Below are 21,230 nucleotides of genomic sequence, written 5' to 3'. Positions count from 1 at the left end.
AATTGCCGCCTCATTTATCTAGATCCTGCTCTTCCCCACCATATACAAATGCACAGACACATTGCTGAGAATAGAAACCAAATATTAGGACACATTGCCACTGTAATTGAGTGGGACTAAGGTGAAACTGTGTCCAGTGTTTGGTTTATTAATTGGTCTGATGAACTATGTTTTATTTGCCTCACATTCTCATAGGCCTCATCCACCTCTCACCGTTCTTTAGCCTTCTTTGTCACATTATAACTATTCTTGAAACAGCAGTTTGTGCCTGGGCAAAGTGTCCCTGATAGCTTCCAGATACAGATCTTGACATAAAAATGAAAACTAATGAGAACACAGCAGCCTTAAAAATCACATTAAAACTTCACACAAAAGGCATCTTAAAAAGGCATCCTGTTCTCCTTTGGCAAAAATGTAGAGGCTGTACAGGACTAGGCTCAAAGAACTAGGCTTGCACACCTCAAAAAGTGCCGTGACTGTGCAAGAGAAGGGAGAAATGAGGCACAATGCCAGTGTGTCCTGAGTTGCTCCGGTGGAAAGTCTCCCTTTACCGGATGTTTACATATAAATTCAGCAGCTCTGGTTTTATCAATAAGAACAGTTTAATATCCTGTAATATAATTTAAAGTTTCTGAGCATACGAGGGACAAGGCTCTAATTCCTCCTGACGCTCCGAAAGATAAGGCTCAGCTTGTAGACATTGACAATGCAGTATTATCTAAAACCTACTTACTTGCTGTCCACCTTGTTATTTTAAGAATAATCTTTGGATAGCTATGGTTCCTGATGTTGGGAAAGATTGAGGGCACTAGGAGAAGGGGACGACAGAGGACAAGATGGTTGGACAGTGTTCTCGAAGGTACGAACATGAGTTTGACCAAACTGCGGGAGGCAGTGCAAGACAGGAGTGCCTGGCGTGCTATGGTCCATGGGGTCACGAAGAGTCGGACACGACTAAACGACTAAACAACAACAAAGCTATGGTTCACACCACATGGAGCGATAGTTTTGTTTGCAAAAAACAACAACATACCTTTCCAAAGCTGCCTTTTCCAATGGCTCTCAAAATTTCAAAATGGTCGAAGGTGACTGTAAAGAAGAATAAAGGTTTTAAAAATGAAAGCCTCAGCTATTCAATATTTGAAATAACCAATTTCAGAATTATAATACAGCGGGGAGAACCATTTTTTCCTTAGTAAGCGGGACTAAACATAATATACTTCACTATTGCTTGAAATAATATTGTTGTACTACATTTTTCAAAACTGATAAGATTCTATCTAATAGAATAAGTGCTCACTTTTTAAATGGAATCCTGTTTTATTACTATTTAAGGTAAGGGTATACACAGAATGTAAAGAGCCATTTTTCCCCACATATGTAGCTCTCTTTTCCCATACCCCTCTTCCCACAGGTAGGAACACCAAATAACAGTTATCTTCTTGGATGAAGTTCTGCTGCATTGGGATACTATAAACTTTCAAGTTACAAATGAATTTTCTTTAGATAAAATGGGAGAGGAAACATTTCCTGCAATATAAATTGCAGGAATCTGTAGATCATTTGGTTAAAAATTAGGGAGGGGTTTGTATTGTTTTTTAAAGCAGAATAAATGTGGCAAGGCAACCCAAGGTAAGCATCTGTGCAAGCAAGATAATTCCAGGATTACATTTAAATGCAAAATTGTGCCTCGCCCTAAATTTTTAGTTTTTAGTTGTTGTTTTAAATCAACATATAATGTAATAGCTTCAAAATCTGAACTTTTGCACCAGTGCTTTTGTCTCCTGCTCTGGTGCTGTGCTCCCACAGTGCCACTGTAACATGGTTTACCATTATGTCCTTGTGCTATTACACGGCTTTTTCTGCCCTATCCCAAAGAATTTTAAGCAGCCATTGGATACCAATCCACCGTTCTTGAAACCTCATAAGTGGTTCTAGCAAGGCAGTACAGCTGCAGTTCCTAAATCACTCTCTTTGAATTCTGCTCATACTAGCTCAGGTCTTCAGATGGAGATCAGGCAGCACTACAGCCACAGAACTATTAGTCAAGAAATGATAATAATGAGAGCAGTCCAGTGGTCATACCAAGCACAAACGTAATAGCACTTAAACCTCATTAGGGGGCTGATTGGAAGCACCAATTCAAGACTGTGGGTTTCCAACAGCAGCAGCTTTAATGATTGTGACCCCAGAACTGTCAGGTAATGCCAAAGTGACAGAGCCTGAAATTACACCATTTGCCTCATTCAGCCGTACATTTCCAACCAATTAAGAAGCGGAAGGAAATAGACCATGTTCATGACCTGCTTTTGCCCGAAACTCCCTCCTGAAACAAGGGACAATACAGTTCAGGAAAGATGTCTGTAAAGAGTGATGGTGAACAGAGGATACAGTGAACAAGACAGCTTATTCTACTAGCTAGTCAGTCAGTACAAAGTATTCTAAACCATCTATGAACGGAAGGGGGGGTATTTGTGAGGGAACCTGACAATGTATGTAGCTTTTGAGAGCCAAGTTTGGAGTCATGGGAGAGATCTAGGCTAAAGAACCAGACGGCATGGGATTGCCTCTGTGTCCCTCTGTCTTTCTCTCTGTCTCGCTCTCAGCCATCCTACTTAATAGAACTGAAATGTCAAGCCTCCATTGTGATTCCTTGTGACCTGTAGGGAGCTCACTGTTGTGATTTTGAATAGCAACCAGGAATCTTGACGTGGAGGAGGAAGAACCAGGTGGATCAGGAATATCAGTGGATATTCTGTTCAAGTCACAGGTTCTGAAGCCAATATGCAGCCTGTTAGCCAGAAGCCCCTTGAACAGAGTCTCCAAAAATGAAGTCGTTCCTCCCTCCACAATTTTTGTGGAGATTCCCTGTGATACTGGCTTTCTTAACACCAAGGACCTCACAGTCACTGGTGGTGGCTTCCTAGTGAGGTAACACACAAGTTAGGAGCTGACTGAGAGGTGAATGAGTGCTAGACTCTAACCAGAGGAACACAGCCTTTAGGAATTCCTGGGGAAAGGCTTTTATGTATTTATGTACCACCTGAGTATTTCTTATCCAAATGACAGATAGTATATACATTATTTTCATCATAATCATCATCTGGACCAATTTCAGATGACCTCCAGACTTCGTTCTAGCAAGTTGTCTGCTATGAGCTATCCAAGGTCCTGCAATTTCAACATTACTCTGCCTGTCACCTACCGGTACCTGACAAGCCATTCTCAAGCATTCATTGTACTACCTGGGCTCCAGCTTCATCAGGATAGGACATTCATATACCTCTAGGAACTTGAGAATATACTTCTAGTTTTACTGGTTAAATTGTCTCTCTTATGCTTGGATTAGCCATTGTCTATTGCAGCACACATTTAATAATGTCAGCCCCTCTGTTCACTAGTGAACATTGGGAGGAAATTGATTTAATTAATTATCTTCATAGGCTTAATTCATCTTATAATGACAAAATCATCATGAACGACAGTTATGGCAAACAGACATTTTCTGAATTGCCCGGGAAGACAAGTGAAGTAACATTCTAGTCAATACAAATCAAAGGCTTGCAGGATATGTTTTGCAATACTGGCACGCAAGACTTTCTCCTGATCCTGCAAATGAGCAGCAAAACATTTTACATGTGGAACAGCACAACCGAAGCTCCTCATTTGCTGATAAAAGAAAATAAGTCTTTAAAATAGCTCCCAGCATGCTAATATCCATCGAGAAGTAATTATGTATGTTTAAATTGCTAAAAATCCACACATATCCCTCAATACAGTATTAAAACATTATAGCTAGCCACTTAAAAAATACTGCCCCATAATTCCATACATGGCCAATAAGAGGAAATTTGGATGGCTTTGAACAAGCTTTGTTAGAAGATAGGAATGGCCAGAACTAGGGGTTCTTACAATCAAACAACTGATACACACAAAATAGTTCTCCTCCCTATTATACAAATCAGGGTTACCCAAATTCCCTAATTTACTATGTTCAGTATATAAATGTACCTGATTATTTGTTATTACCAGGGTGATGGAAAGAGAATTTGGAGACTGCCTCTAAAGGCATCACCTCTCAGCTGTTCTTAAGTTCCTCTATTCCAAAGCAATAAGGAAAGGAACAGAAGTTCTCTCCTATGCTCTAAACCAGGCATGGCCAAACTTGGCCCTCCAGATGTTTTGAAACTACAATTCCCATCATCCCTGACCACTGCTCCTGTTAGCTAGGGATGGTGGAAGTTGTAGTCCCCAAACATCTGGAGAGCCAAGTTTGGCCATGCCTGCTCTAAACTGAAGACAGAAAACTTGTACCTGATCCCTCCCTGCTTCAAATGTCTTGATGGATCAATACCCTAAAACAGGTGTGGGCTCCAGTTGTTGTCAGACCCCAGTTCCCATTATTTTGGGGGTTCAAGAGAGCTGGAGTTCAACAGCATCTGGAGGGCCATCAGTTCTCCATCCTTGTTCTAAATCCTCTGAGAAAATTTACATTCTCCCTCAATTTCTGTTGCTTGACAGCACAGCTTAGATGGTTAGACAAGAGTGGATGACAGAAAAGCCAATAACTTGGGACTTGTCTCCTAGTGAAGTGGTTCAGTTTCGCTAAGTGTATCTGATCTCTACAACTGCAGATGGAGTCCCATACAAATAAATGGTTCCTGGACGAAAATAATAATTCCACATATTAAACTATGCATGCAAAGGAGAAGGGTTCGATTTCAATTTCTATGTGGATGAATGCCTTTTTCTCATGGAGGAACTTCCCACCTGATATCTGAAGTGGTACAGCCCACTGGTGTTCAGCTGGTGGGCTGCAACTCACTACTGAGTCGCGGCCTGATTCACGTGGGTTACAACAGCTGCATTAAAGGTAAAGGGTAAAGGGACGCCTGACTGTTAAGTCCAATTGCGGATGACTCTGGTTGCGCACTCATCTTGCTCTATAGGCCGAAGAAGCTGGCGTTTGTCCGCAGACAGCTTCCAGGTCATGTGGCCAGCATGACTAAGCTGCTTCTGGCGAACCAGAGCAACGCACAGAAACACCATCTACCTTCCCACTGAAGCGCTACCTATTTATCTACTTGCACCTTGACATGCTTTCGAGGTGCTAGGTGGGCAGGAGCTGGGACCGAGCAATGGGAGCTCACCCCGTCGCGGGGATTTGAACCGCCAACCTTCTGATCGGCAAGCCCTTGGTAAGAATTATTTTAAGATACTGGTCCCACAAATGCATGTTTGGGTTAAAGGTGGGTTCCGGGTCAGAAAAGATTGACAATTACTGGTATAACCTGCTAAGAACTAAGTCTCAGTTTCAAGGGCATGTGAAGGACAAGCAGATTAAATTGCGCGATAGGAGTTGGTGGTAGCATTATCTAAGTTTGTAGTATATGCATTGCTGGGCAGAACAAGTGGCATGTAAACTTGCAGTCTAGTTTCACCAGGCAAAACTAACAAATTATAAAGAGACATTTTCTTATGTTTTTTTTATCTGTTATCAGTTTTAGCCTGTTGAAAACCATCAATACAGGACTTTTTGGTGTTCTGTAGGTGAAGATAGTATTTACACTATACAGTACAGGTATTGTGATTTTGGACTTATAGACTATTATGCCTGGTGCCAGCAACTATGGATACTGAGGCCACTTTGTGAGCTAGTATGATATGACACATCATTTATGTTTTTAACCTTTCTGTAAATCAGCAGCTGTGTCTTCTTTGAGAAAATATCAAGGAAAAATAATGCCATCATTGTTTTTCTACTTGTGGACAAGTAAAGCCCCTTGAGGTATCTGTTTCAAGGAAAGCAATTAAGCAATTAACCCAATAACTGGAACACCTAGAACAGTGTAAAATGCGAAATCTAATTCCTGTGCTGGGCCCAGAGATGTGGGGTAGAGCATTTTCCAAAACAGAAAATCTTCTGAAAACTTTCCCAGTACTTAATTTTTCTATGGAATATTCCACATTTCACAAGTTCAACAGTAGCAATGAATGGATGACTCCCAAATGCAAAAAAGGCAAGCTAACAGTTGCAAAGTTTTTACCTTTGTTTAGTAAGTACAGGTAAAATAAATATGCTAAATTACATCACTTTCTAGAGCATCTTGCATAGGATTGCACAGACACCCCCATTCTTCCCCAGTTCAAGTAACCTCCTGTAACCTCCAGTACCAACTCAACTACGTAGTTTATCTACTGTTAGGTAGTGGAGAAGTCTGACACACCAGCAGTATCCTGATTGCCACCTGCAAATTCAGCAGCAAAAGTACAAATGTTCTGTATCACATGAATTTGTCCCTCAGTCATTTTCTACAGGCTAGAATAACTTGGTGATCACCGCTACCTGTCTATCAGAATCTACACTGATCCTGTAGCCAGTATACCGGTGGAAACCATCCAGGCAGATTCTAGTCCAGACATAGCGTCCAGACATTAGTAATATATTTCAGAGCAGTAGGCTCATTGCATGTTCAGAACAAAGGCATTTGTGATGTGATTGAGCATCCAGGACAATTCCAGTTTCACATTTTTGTTTTCAAGCAAACAGAGCAACATACACAAGCCTCTTGAGTGAAAATGGCCTTAGGTGGTAACCCTATAAACATTTCCTTGTACAGTAAGTCTCACACTTATCTGAAGAAGTGTGCATGCACACGAAAGCTCATACCAAAATAAAAACTTAGTTGGTCTTTAAGTGCTACTGAAGGAATTTTTTTATTTTACTTGCTCTTACTTCCAAGTAAAAATGCATAGGATTGAACTATTAACAATGTAGCTATTACACATTAACTGCTGGGTACTAAGCCCTTATGAATCACTAGCTTAAGATGGAGCCAAGTTATTTTGGAAGTCTGGTCACAGATACACATACACACACCAACAAAGCTGCTTCTAAACACTTTGGAAAATCTAATAGCAAAGAATAATCCCAAACGCTGGCCTAGTCCCATAGCAAATGAACCCCTGTTTTTCCAGGTCTGTATCTTGATCTCACCACTGGAAATCAAGAATGACCACAAATGGGATCTCTGACTCCTTAAGCTGCAAATAATAGGTTTCTGTGGCTAGATTGCTATTGGGATAAGCAAATTAAAAGGGAAAGACCTCATAGGCTCACAGTGTATTTTAAAGTTGCTCAAGGAAGCAGATTGAGAAAAGAAACAAAGGCATATTGATATCCAGCAATGACAATAATCACAAAGGGCAGGGATTTAGAGTGACTGGAATGATATAAAACTGGTTCAATGAAGACACATTCTGGGAACAGTCAGGGAGACAGAGCACACTTCAGCAATTTTCTCTGCTTATTTACAGAGCTGGCACTAGGAAGTTGCAAAAAGAATGAGCTGGGAAGCCTGCAGTTCAAATTTCAGCACCCCCAAAATTCTCTTGATGGCTGTCAGCAAGGCATTAGCCCACGTCTTCAATGCAGGGATAACCCTGGCCTGCCTTACATGGCTGTTGTAAGGATTACTGATATAACTATCTATGTGGAACCCTTAGTGGTGGCAAAAATTGGGATGAATATGTTTTTATAGTGTTTAAATAACTAATTAAAAATAGTATGTGGCATGCTTGAGTGAACCCTACTGGCCTTTCTCTTGAACCCTGCCGCAATACAGTGGTAGCTTGGTTTAAAACTTAATCCGTTCTGCAAGCCCGTTCTTAAACCAAAGCGTTCTCAAACCAAAGTGTGCTTTCCCATAGCAGCGGGGGACTCAATGGAACACACTCAACAGGAAGCAAAACATGTTCTTATTCCAAGGCAAAGTTCACAAACCAAAACACCTACTTCCGGGTTTGCAGCGTTCTTAATCCAAGTCGTTCATAAACTAAGCTGTTCTTAAACCAAGGTACCACTGTATCACCCTTATCATGGTAAAACATAGTGGCACTTGGAGCCAGAGAATCCTTGCTTCAAGACACTCCACAACTAATTGCATTAAGACAACTTCTAGACACTCTGAGGCTTGGTGGCACCTCCATCCATACTACTGCATCAGCTGTTGGTTCCATCGCCTAGTCCTTTCCTTGCTGCTGCAGTATCTCTGCCTGGACAACCTACGCCACTGTGTACCCAATTACGTGTTCACTATGTGCCCACTTACACTCTACAACAGCACTTGCTTGCTCCTAGAGCTGACAACCATGGAACAGACCTTCCAGAGACAAACATAACCTTGGCTTTAGAAGCAAATGTCAGGCAGGTGCCTGACAAGACGGGAAACACACTAGCTTCCTGGAGGTGTCCAATATTGCACAAAACTGGCCTTTAATTGCCTCTGGAAATCAAGTACAGTAATTGCCTCTGCTATAATTATTGTGAAAATGTATTTGAAGAGTTCAATTGATGGCAAAAAAAAATATTGAAGAGCTTAACCTGTCAATAGTGAGATAAATTACTTTTGGCAAGTAATTAGAATCAGATGTTTCCCTATAAATTGCATTTCCTTAATAATGCTGGCCAGAAATAGCCTCTGTGTGTGTATCACAGCTATATTCACAACTATGGGGTAAGGCCATTTTCAGCCCTGTATAAATTAGTTCACTGTATGTTTACCACATAGCATCATAATTTCCGATGGGACTTGACATCAGTGCACTTTGCAAGGGCTCTTGATCAAATGATTGTGTCTTTTCTTACAAAATCTAAGAGGATATCAGGTTTTTTTATTTCTTGCAATATGACACCATCCTACAAACATTTTGCCAGTTTTAAGTTGCTTGGATCTGTGTGGGAAAATCTACAGATCAGCATTAGGGATGAAAATGATGATGATGATGATGACGACGACGACGACGACAATGATGATTTTAACAGTTTGGACAGCAGTAGGTCTAGAGTTGAGATGTAATTGTTCATTTTTTCTTCAACTTTCTTTTCTCAGTCAACACTTCCATAAATACCGGTATGTTTATCATAGGGTAGCTGCTCCTCATGCATGCAGTTTTTGGCAGCATCCACACAACATTTATAGCATCAGAACGCCAGCCCGTATTCCCCCACCCCATTTAATCAGTATTTATCCTTTCCAGGAAAAATGCAGTAAGTTTTTTTAAAAAAACTTCTGAATAACTATCTAGGACAGACATTCCCAAACTTTGGCCCTCCAGATGTTTTGGACTACAATTCCCATAATCCCTGACCACTGGTCCTGTTAGCTAGGGATCATGGGAGTTGTAGGCCAAAACATCTGGAGGGCCGCAGTTTGGGGATGTCTGATCTAGGAAACCTTTAAGTAATTGCATTTGCTTGCCGTGCCCCCCCATTGGTAAGCAAATATATTATGGTATGGCATCATCCTGTTTTATCTTCCTAACAACCTGCACCAAGTGGCTTGCCCAAAGCCATTCAATGAACTTAATGGAAGCTCACTGAATGTCGGATGAATCAGGACAAGCAAAAGAAAGTACTTCTTCACACAACTATGAATTTCACTTCCTCACAGGTTAGTGATAGCCACCAACTTGGATGACCTTAAATGAGGATTAGACAAATTCATGAATGATAAGGCTATCAATGGCTACCAGTATCAATGGCTATGTTCTGCCATACTGTTGAAGGCAGTATGTCTCTGAATGCCAGTTGCTGGGAATCACAAGAGGGGAGAATGCTCTTTTGCTCAGGTCTTGCTTTTGGGTTTCGCATAGGCATCTGGCTGGACATTGTAATAATAGCCACTGGTTAAAACAGCAGGGCTCTGGTTTTGAATATTGAGCAGAGGTCAGATTATTTAACCACTACAAATCTGTCCTCTTGAGTGGCCTTGGGCAAGTAATTTCCCTGTTTTTGTGACAATGAAACAGAGCAACCCCACATAGCCTGCCCCAAACAAGTTGAAGGAAATGGTGCTATTCCAATGCATCATTCTTTTATTTTATTTTTAAAACCAATTGCATACTACCCTTCTTCTACTCTAATAACAATATAAAGGGAACAAAATAAAAAAAAATTCCTTCCAGCAGCACCTTAGAGACCAACTAAGTTTGTCATTGGTATGGGCTTTTGTGTGCATGCACACTTCTTCAGATACTGCTATTTTGTTTTGACTACGTCAGACCAACACGGCTACCTACCTGTAATATTAAGGGAGTTAGGCTGAAAGATAGAGGCAGGGCCAAGCTTCATGGATGAACAGGGATTTGAGCCCAGATCTTCCCATTCCTAGCCCAACACTCCGTAAAAATACTTAACTAGCTGATTAATTGTGTCACAGTTCTGCCTCCCCTCTCCCCATATAAAGCCTGCCTCCCTTAAATAAATTCTGGCTATGCCCATGACTCAGTGACAATCTCCTAATATAGGGACAGAGTCCGTCTTGAAAAGTTGCTTGCTAAAATTCATTTAATCATTGTTGTTTTTCTAGAGATGGGTGAGGAGAGGAGAGGAGAGTTCAGAGAGGAGAAAGTGAGTTAATTAAATTTGAGGCTCTGCCCGAAATGTATTCTTTTGTTAGCTCCCATCCCCTAAAGAGGCATACCTTCAATGAATACGACATGAATAATGAATCCCTTGATACTGTAACCTGAACACCAGCAGTGACATAAGTGATAAATGTTTACTGATAATGACTTGCCATGCCAATATGCGGAAAGAAGAAAAGGTGCTGGTGAATTCAACAGAAGCATCTTTTACTAGGACATTGTTATTATTTTGCTACCTGAACCTGATGTGTTCCTTGTTGCTTTAAGGCTAAGCTTAACAGCCAAAGGAAAAACAGGACTTGCAAAATCAGTGTTGCAGCAAAAAATGCTGGCAGCAAATATGCCAATCAACACGCCACTTCTGTGCTCCTGTTTTCCTAACTGGAAATGAGTATAAAAACAGTTGTCATATTAGATTAAAGGGTGTTTGTCAGTACACCTTTCACCCACAAGCCCAAAGTACACAGAATCACAGAGCATTAGCAACATTACTAGGTGAATTAATTCCTAAACTTCACTGCCTAAACGACAGATGGACAGCTACTGGAAGGACAAGTGACAGAATCACCATGGGACAGAAGCAAGAGGGCTTGTTCCTTATACCAAGCCCTGGTGACTGAATTTTACTGCAATGCATCCAAGGGTGGCATTCTCTAATACTTTGGGATTATGACCAAAAGGGTGGCTATGAGTCAGTATCTATTGGTTGACATTATTGTTGTTGTTATTACTCTGCCTTTTGCCTTTTGAGTCTGATGGGACTTAAGGCAGCTTACAGATAAAAAGAAGAAGAACTGCAAAAAAAACATATAAAAAGCAATTATTTAAATATAATTAAGCATTAATGGAATCAAAACTATACACAAATATAAAATCTGTTTAAAAGATACCCATAATTACAATAAAAACAGCATGGCACCAACCCTTTAATTAAAAGGAATCAATTCCCCAAGTCAATTCATCTGCTAGTGGAGGGACAACCAGGAAGGAGCCAGTCTAGCTTTCCTAGGGAGTTCCAAAGTCTGGGAGCAGCCACTGAGAAGTCCCTTTCCTGCTTGTGAGGGTAGGGGGACCTGGAGTAGCACCTCCCCTGAAGATCTCAAAACCCAGGCAGGTTCGCGTATAGTCAAAACACATTAGGTTCAAGGCAGGTAGGATTGCCAAGTCTTTTTTACTGGATGCCCACTATTATTATTATTATTATTATTATTATTATTATTATTATTATTATTATTATTATGCCAAGTGCATATAGCTGAATGAGCACAAGTTAAATGTGCATGTTGTAAGCTACCTGTACTTCAGAATGAAATGAGAACAAAGAGGAAGCTCATGCTCTGACGAAAGCTGCAGGTAGAGGAGACACAAAGTTTTGGTCCAAACCAGAACGAAATGCAGGCTGAAAAGGAGGAAGCTTGAAGGGGGAAAGATGGGAATAAACAGGGAAGGGTAAATAGGATATGGTGAAGCTTGTTGCAGAATGGTCTGGACACAAGTTTTGGGGTGGTGGTGAATCAGGGGAAGAGGGGAGGCTCAATTAATCCATTTTCAGACTGGAGTTTGTGGCTCTCTTCAGTATTTAGTTTCTGCACACATTTCCGGGAATAAACACCCATGATCAAGCAGCCCCTTTTATTGATCAGGAAGCAACCACTTTCAGGCATCATAAAGATGCTGTTTATCAGTAGAAGTGCTAACTTGGGTCTGTTTTATGATTCCTTGAAGAACTGTAAAGACAGCCGTGAGGCTTCAAAAGCTGGCCCCTTTAACGGGAAAGGACCTCTCCTGTAAGATTGATGGTGTCTAGGCAGCAGATTAATCTTGAATACTGTTGCTGCATGGGTCACAGATCACAAAAGGCATAATGTGGTTGCTTAAATGTGAAATATTTTAAAGGAAGATCATCTTACCCACACAAGATTTCTGCCTCACCTAACATTATGGATTTCCCTCATTGTTTCACACTTCCCTACAATGTAATGGATTCCTTTTAAAATGCCCTTGTCTTAATTTTTTTACATCTTCATGTGTTGCTGAGAAGTTTCCAGCTTTTTAAGGCTTTTGTTTAAAGCAGAAGAAGATAGGTTGTATCCAAGTTACATGCTTGAAGAAAAGACTTGAGAAGCCCTGCAGCTGGCAGATTTATCAACAAAAGTTTCTCACCATCAAAGGACATAGCACACTGTGGAAGGAACCTTTTACCAGGGAGGTACAGCAGTAAAGCCCAAGCACCTTAACCCTGCACCACAGTAGCAATTTGGAGGTGGAAGGAACTCCTGGTCTGGTCTCTGCATTGCAGCACCATCACACACAGGCATTTGGAGAGCATTGATGGCTGGTCTTTGAGTGTCTACTAGAGTTCATACTGTCTAGACGGGGTGTGCTGTACGATACAACTTTTTCTTTGGATGAACATGCAGCTGGTTAGAGTATGGTGCTGATAATGCCAAGGTCATGGGTTTGATCCCCGTATATTCCTGCTTTGCTGGAGGTTGGACTAGATCAGGGGTCAGCAAAGTTTTTCAGCAGTGGGCCGGTCCACTGTCCCTCAGACCTTGGGGGGGGGGTCGGACTATATTTTGGGGAAAAAAATAGAATTCCTATGCCCCACAAATAACCCAGAGATGCATTTTAAATAAAAGGACACATTCTACTCTTGTAAAAACACCAGGCAGGCCCCACAAACAACCCAGAGATGCATTTTAAATAAAAGGGCACATTCTACTCATGTAAAAACATGCTGATTCCCAGGCCGTCCGCGGGTCGGATTTAGAAGGCGATTGGACCGCATCCGGCCCCCCGGGCCTTAGTTTGGGGACCCTGGACTAGATGATCCTCAGGGTCCCTTCCAACTCTACGATTCTATGATATTTTATATTTGTATTGTTTCACTCATTTTAAAAAATGTATTTTGCATTTTACTATTGCTTAGGGCCAACGCTGGGTATGTGAAGTGGTATATAAATACTACAAACAAAACTAATCTAATCTAATCTGTAGGGTAGTACAACAGCTTTCAACCCAGTGGGATTCAAGTGACACAAAGACCTACAGTGTCCAAATAAGGCTCTGTAATGCTATATACTCTGGCCTGGTTTCCTGAGCCTGAGTGACACTTAAGACTGCCTATCCTCGCTTGACTGCTTGTTGAAGCATTTGCTGGCCTCCAGTCTACCAATCCTAAGACTCTGGAGTCTTTTTTTTCAAAGAGCTGAAAGCAGTGTGAATGGGGGGGGGGTACCTGCTCATGGTGTGCCTGCTCATCCCACTTCTGCCTCTTTTAGAAAGGCTGTGCAGGCTTTTTCTTGACTCTTTGCTTTGCCAGAACACAGGTAGCCACCTTATAAGGAGTCAAGACTATTGGTCCATCTAACTCAATATTGTCTACTCTGAGTGACAGTGGCTCTCCAGGGTTTCAGGCAGGGGGACATCTTCCGACGTGAGATGCTGGGGATTGAAAATGGGACCTGCTGCATGCAAGGCAGATGGACGACCCATCAGCTAAGATCCCCTAAATTCCTGCACAACATATTGACCAGTATAAAATAAATATTTGTATGCCATGAGAAGAGGTGCCGACGCCCCCATCAAACCACTTTCAACTGTTTTTAATGTGGATTCTTCCCATACTTTTTCAGCATGCCTGTGTTTCTCAAACTCATCAGTTACTAGAGTTTATGCACACAGACACCCTAGTCTATGGGTACCAAGATGGAGAGGGTGTACTGTAAGACTACAGAATTTCCTCCTCAGGTTTCCCACTCTCAGAAAAGTGCAAAACAAAAACAAAAACATCTATCAATACTGCTGAGACTGCACCAGAGACTGCTTTACAACAGATGCCAATACAAAATGCTTGCATGCACAAGAATATAATTTGCAGTTCCCAGGATAATTTCAGGGTGGCATTGCCCCATCATAGTTTTCAATTACTTTAATGCATGCATACACAAAACCAAAAAACCCAAACAATAGCACTATTAATCTTGAAACAAAGCCCACAGTCACTCTAGCCAAATATGGAGGGAATTGTTGTCCACGCACTTACTCAGCATTTAACACAGGGTCCAGCAGTACGGCATGCAGTAATGGAAATTATGACATTCAGAGGGCATCACCATAAATTTCCTAAGTACACAATCAACCTAATCATCAAATAATTTGTGCCATGCTTGCAGAGTGCACCGAGGATCAGAATTTTTTTTAAAGAAAATGAATGAAATTTGGTCTTACGTTCATGGAGAGGAAATTGGCTGCAATGATTATTACAGAATCAGAACAAAATGATTTGGGAGATTAGAGAAAAATACACTACTGGGACAAATTGCTGTACTTTCAGAAGAAACAGCATTTAAGTACCCTGCAGGCACCATAAAAAGGACTTTAGTTTCTTTTATCCTGGCTAGAGAAGATGGGCCCTTTGATCTACCCTTTCCTTGCTCTTCTGCTTCACTCCATACATTATACGTACGGTATATACAGTACACACACGCTTGAGCCAGGCAAGACACCATAAAATTAGTATCTTTACCTCTGACAAATTTCAAACACAGATATTACTTCCAAATCAGCATGTGCCTTCATAAATGTTGGTGTGTGTGCTTTGCCCTGTGCACACAGTGTAGGTGCTGAGCACCAATCAGGGCTTTCTGGCATGAAGGTGCCCAGCAAAACACATGCTTGGCATTAATCACATATGCCAATGCACAGAAGCACACACAGTTTCCTACGCCAAAGTCATACCAATACCATTTCCCATATTGTGATGCAGCCCCCAGTTCCCTGCTTGTGTGTGTGTTTCATCCTCAAATGCCTTGGCCATCACAGGCAACTCCAACCTTGCATTCGATGATCACAAAATGACATTATGAAACCATTCCACCTGTGGTTAATTTCTCAGGCCAAAGATGCCAGGGCTTCCTTAGAATAACTTTTCCTCAATACCAGAAGTATGTGTGTTGGCCATGTAGCAAAGCCAATCTGAGCATGGTTAAAGGCACTCAGTTATTACCACACATGTTCCAGGGCTGAACCCTCAAGATAAGAACTGGCTCTAATCTGTGGTGAACTTCAACTCAGATTAAGTCCTGGGATTCCATGAGGACATGGACTGACCAGAGGCACAAGGGAGTCTTTGGCCTAAAGGCAGCCCAATTATCCGGTGCAGGGAGGGAGCAAGTTTTGGAGCAGAGCCTCAGCTACATGGGGGCCCTGCAGGACGCAAAACCCTGAACCGAAGTATAGGAGAGCATGATACGTGCTACTTTGCAGAACAATGTGCCAAAGTGGATCCAGTTCATTGCCCTGACCTTTCAGTCGCATCTCATTTCATGAGTTGCTACAAAAGTGTCTGCGCGAGCTGCGCTTGGGCCTCTTAGGTGAGCACAGCTTGCCTGGGTTGTGCCGACTCTCCCCTAAGCATCGCTCCCCTTTAAATCAGACGGAGGGAAAACCTGCTGTGTCAGCTGTGACTTTGTTGTGAAGAGTGACCGGCTCCAAAGCTGTTGGCAGAAGGAGGGGTCTTGTAGCGCCAGAACTTGTACTGAAAAAGAGCATTGCTCAACGGAGACAGTTTAAAAGCCTCTTTTTTCCAATGGGCAGGAACTGTTCAGGTCCTAGACATTTGGCACAAGAAAAACAACAACAGAGTTCTGCAACCCCACTGTATAACTTATATTTATACAGTGGTACCTCGGTTTACAAACAGTTCCGTTTACAAACGCCTCCATTTACGAACTCCGCAGACCCGGAAGTGTTTACATCTGGGTTCTGCAGCGTCGGATGTGCAGACGCGATCTGCGCAGCGCATGCGTGCGCAGAAGCGCTCTATCGGCGCTTCGCACATGCGCAGAAGTGTGCCTTCGGGAGTGAATGCCTTTGTTTACAAACGCCTCCATGGAATGGATCGCGTTCGTAAACCGAGGTTCCACTGTAAATGTATATTTATAATTCCAAAGTATATAGGTGCCATGCAAAAGTGAAAAAACCCTGGAATAAGCAGGTGTTGCATGAGTGAGTGTCATAGGGTTGAGTTTGCCTTGTGATAGCTCTGGCTTGAACTTAACAACAACAACAACAACAACAACAACAACAACAACAACAACAAGTTTTTTGGTACCCCACCCATCTGTCTGGGTTGTCCCAGCCACTCTGGGTGGCTTCCAACAGAATATACAAAAACACAAGAGAACACCACACATTAAAAGCTTCCCAATACCCGGCTGCCTTCAAATGTCTATATAATGTTTATCCCTTGACATCTGACGGGAGGGCATTCCACAGGATGGGCACCACTACTGAGAAGGCCCTTGCTCTGGATGGCTTTTCATCAGATCCCTTCCAACTCTACAAATCTATGATTTGACAATTCTATACTCTAAAAGGAAATCTGTATGCATCATTTAGAAGGAACAGCCAGAAATGAAAACCAAGGAGCTCTCCCATTTTTCCAAAATAAGCAGCATTCATAATCTGTGCCCAACATTAATAGGGATGCTGGCAAAGTTTGCCTGAGCCAGTCTCAAGAACAAGATCCAGGAGTTCATTAAATCTGACTTCAAAACAGAGGCAAGCCTTAACAAGCCCACAAAACTCTCCCCCAGCTTAGGCTTTGATCTGAGCTGGAGGAAAATGCTAAAGGGAGAGGACAGAACAGTGATTAGACCAAAAGCCCCTATTTCACCCCTGCGACATATTTTTCTACCTCCTCAAGTACTAATGGAGCCATTCGTGGTGGAGGTGGTGGTTGGAAGAAAGCACCTGAAAATAGGCATTGTGTGTGTGTGTGTGTGTGTGTGTGTGTGTGTATTAAGAAAATAGGCATAATGTTTTGAGTCCTTGGAATGACTCTGAAATACTGCCCAAGTTCTTCTGAATTTTTCAGAGGGAGGATTGGGAAGTTTGCTCATCCTAAATAATGATGTTTTACAATTTCAAAGTGCTAAAAAGAGCTGTTGTGCTAGGCAGGAAAAATCCAGGTTCAATTTTCCACTCAGAGAGCTCACAGCAGATAATTTAAAACAGTCATGATACACAAAACACCAGAGCTGATAAACAAGCAACAATAAGACGCAGAACTAACATCACAGAACCTTCAGTTGGTACCTATGCAATAACCTGATCGATATCCCTGAGCTGTGTGTTCCATGATCTGGACCACTGGTTCCACCGAGCTGACGTCTGAAAGAGGGAATGCCCAGAGCAGGGCCTCAGAAGAAGATCTTAACAAATGGACAATGCCATATGGGACCAAGTGGTTCTTAAGGGCAGGGATTAAGGGCAAGAGTGGGGAACCTGGGAGGTTGGGCTACAATTCCCATCAGCCCCCAGCCAACGTGGGCAATGGATGATGAGAATCACGTATTTAGGGCCACAGCTCACCATTCCTAGTTTAGGTCTTCCAGAGTCTACAACAGCACTTTGAATTTGGGCCTGGAAACTGTAAAATGCACCATCATTAGTAGTGCTGTCTACTTGCTTGCAAACCTGCTTTTTGACAGACCCTTTCCCAATCCCAAAGCTTCAAAGGTAGGCGTCCAAAAGAGCATCGGGCTGCAAACTAAATTACCACCCAAACCAGATATTCATTTAGTTCCCCAAAGGGGGAATTAACAACAATGACACAAATTAAAGAGATATCTGTGCTGCCTGGCCCGTGGCGGAGAGGCAGCGCTTTAAAAGGAGCTGCAATGTAGGATTTCTCAGGCACCTCTCTCTCCCAGTGTCTTACTGAACAAAGCTATTTCAAACACCACACAGCGTTCTTACCGTCTTCGTTCTCGTCAAATGGTGGTGACTTGCTGGAGGTGTTTGCGCCCATGTTGGATTTGGCTGGAAGCTCCTCACTTACACCATCCTTTAAATCCGAAGCGCTAAGAGCGAGTTATTAACTCACTCGGAGTTGGCAGATCTGTAGATCTTCCTGCCGGTGGACCCTGGTGGGGAGGGAAAAACAGAAAGGAAAGGGGGGGAGGGAACCACAGCTGACATCAAAATTGAAAAACTGTATGAACCACACAAATTTGTCACATTTTGACAGGAGTGTTAATAAAATATAAAAGGAAGGGGGAGAGGCCCTTAAAAAGGACACACAAGGGCACTGATGCTGACAGATTTTTTCCCTCTCCTAGGAGTAAACCTATTGACTTTTCTCTGACTACCTCAACAAGATCACCTCTACCTCTTTGCATGGTTCTACTAGTGTGGCTGTCATCTTGCTTTCTATGCAGAACAGCCAAGCTGGTATAAATTCCACTTGCTTCTGAAAATCTTAATTCTGCTTCGGACTAAACATGAGAAACAGAGGGCGTGCCACTTCACCTTTGCGGCTCTCATTTGAAAGGAAGCATATTAAACTTTCTTATTGTATGTCCTGAAACTCCCCAAGGAGGAACGCAGAACCATGCATTTATTTGATCTCTTATTCCTCCAGCGTGTAAGCAGAAACCTCTCTATCTGTGGAACAGTGAGAAATTTGGCTGTCATGATTACTTACTCAGTTTATAATCATGATCCCTGCACTGCTCCCATGAAACCATTTTTATCTTGGTTTTATAGTCCTCATTCTATTTCAATAAAATTTCAACAACAAAAAACCAGAAAGGCCCCGCCATGTATATAAAACCAGTTACCAGAAAGAGTCTGTATTCACATCTCTCTCTCTCTCTCTCTCTCTTTTAAAAAAACACCTGGAAGCTACTTTATGAGGTGGTTAAGTACAATGAACGCATAAATCAGGCTAGATATTTTTCATTATGATGCCTTGATTCATTGTCTCTTCCGCAGTCTGCTGGCTGCAGGACTGTCTGATATGCAACCCGGAAACAGGGACCGAACTTCAAGCATTTACGTGTAAACATAATTAATAAGGTCTCAACCTTGCACACGTAAATGCAAGCAATGCAGAAAAAGTTACTCTGGCCCCATCGAGTTTAGCAGGCTGAAAAGAAGTGCTTACCCACCTTGGAGGCAAGAAAAGGTTCAGCAAAGGGCAACCAAAACCATCAAAGGGCTGGAGCAGCTCTCCTATGAGGAATGCTTACAGCATTTGAGGTTTTTTTTAGTTTAGAGAAAAGGTGAGTAAGAGTTAAGGAGAGGCTTGTTAGAGGTGTTTAAGATACAAATGGTGTGGTCAAAGACATGTTCTCCCCCTGTGTCATAATACTAGAACCCAGGGCCAGCCAGTGAAGCTGAATGTTGGATGATGATACCAACTACTGCTTCTTTAAACTATGGGGTTCCTTTCCACAAGAAGAAGTGATGCTCACCAACCTTGGACAGCTCTAGGTAGGAGGACAAAGCATTCATGGAGGACAAAGCTTTCAATGGTTAGTAACCAAGAAGGCTATACTGTGAGTCTACTGAGCACAGTGTGCCTCTGTATACCACATCACAAGTGGGGAGAATGCTCATGTCGTAATCTCAGGTTTCCCATGGACATCTGATTGGTCACTGTAAGAACAGGATCCTGGACTAGATTGCTCTTTTGCCTGTTTGATCTGGCAGCACTCTTCTTATACTCAGTGAGTTGCCTTACTGAGGTCCAGATGTGGCAGTTCTCTGCTAGAGCCAACATTTTTAAGTCTTGATGTACCATTCAGATTCAGATTCCTACCTTTACCTATCCCCTACAACCCAGGGTGCCACCAAAACAGGTTATTTCATCCAGCAGCGTAACAGAGCTGTAGCGTAGCCAGTTACAAATCACCCCAAATCAGGAAACACACCACCTCCTCAACTTCCAAAAGACCAAGAGGGTGTATGTTTCCATTTGTTAATTTATATGTGGAGATATATAAATAATTACTATCATTTAACTAGAAAAACAGTACATCTCACCATTGTCGGGGCCCAGGGGCCTGCAGGCCTCTTAAGTTTGCTATCCGGGTACTAACTATTGATGGGATACTTTGAGGTTCCCACTTTCCTTTCTTAGGATTATCTCGCTTCAAATTGGACTTGGACCAGACAGCCCTTCAAATACAGGGCTGACCTCTGTAAAGCAGGAGATATCACCAGTCTCCTGGGCTGGCTCTCACAGAACTGGAGGTTACGTGGCAAGGAAGGACGAGGACACAGGAAACTGCCACATACAGAACAGTGGTCCCTCTAGCTCAGTTTTTCTACACTGACAGTGGCTCTTCAAGATTTCAGACAGGTGTCTCTTCCAGCCCTGCTTGGAGATGCTAGGGATTGAACCTGGGCCTTCTGCTTGCAAGGCAGATGCTTTTCAACTGAGCCATGGCTCTTCCGCAAAGGACATTATCACAAAGGCCTGCATCAAAAGTGCACTGGTTATTTAATGATACTTTAGTTCTGTACCAGACTTATTTCATGACAATGGGCAGACTCAACTTTTTGCTCAGGGGGCCCCAAATCCTCTCAACATCTTTCAAATGGTGGGACTGATTCAGAAAATAATTGATGCACATGTTAGCAAAGCTTTTTCTGTTGTTGTGAGAGCTTGGCAAAGTTCCCATCATTTCAAAATAAAACAGAGGGGTAATTAAATACTCAGGAAGTTGAAACAAGCAAAATTGTCTCATGGTTGGAGAGCCCAGGTGAAATTCTTAAGGATTTGGGCATGGGTGAAAATTGATGAGTCACTCCCTTAAGTAGTTAAGACTTTGCAGATAATGGCTGTCTTTGGTTGGCTGAAAACCATTACAGAGGTAGAGAGGGGGTAATTAAAGAATCCTAAGTATATCAGAAGGAAATGGGAAAGAAAACAGAAGGACAGTCAAGCAGATTGGCTGAAAATAAGAAATTCTTTTCCCTGTTATAGTAGCATATGAAGCCAACAA

The 21,230-nt window shown here is 42.2% G+C and overlaps 1 protein-coding gene across 2 annotated transcripts in view; it reads right to left on the bottom strand.

The window, feature by feature from the left end:
- The window catches only part of STK32A (serine/threonine kinase 32A), an 89,739-nt gene that overhangs the window by 62,532 nt on the left and 5,977 nt on the right, over positions 1-21,230 (bottom strand). For both annotated transcript variants that reach the window (XM_035105322.1, XM_035105324.2), the window contains exons 2-3: positions 18,196-18,362; positions 1,034-1,089 (exon numbers count right to left, since the gene is read on the bottom strand). In XM_035105322.1, the coding sequence (XP_034961213.1) occupies positions 1,034-1,089; positions 18,196-18,247 (108 nt within the window). In that variant the 5' untranslated portion in view covers positions 18,248-18,362. The remainder of the gene's footprint in view (positions 1-1,033; positions 1,090-18,195; positions 18,363-21,230) is intronic.

This window comes from Zootoca vivipara, chromosome 2 (genome assembly GCF_963506605.1).
Source record: "Zootoca vivipara chromosome 2, rZooViv1.1, whole genome shotgun sequence".
In the NCBI taxonomy this organism is placed as follows: Eukaryota; Metazoa; Chordata; class Lepidosauria; order Squamata; family Lacertidae; genus Zootoca; species Zootoca vivipara.
Note: the sequence above shows the minus strand (reverse complement) of the source record. Positions and strands in the feature narration are given on the sequence as shown.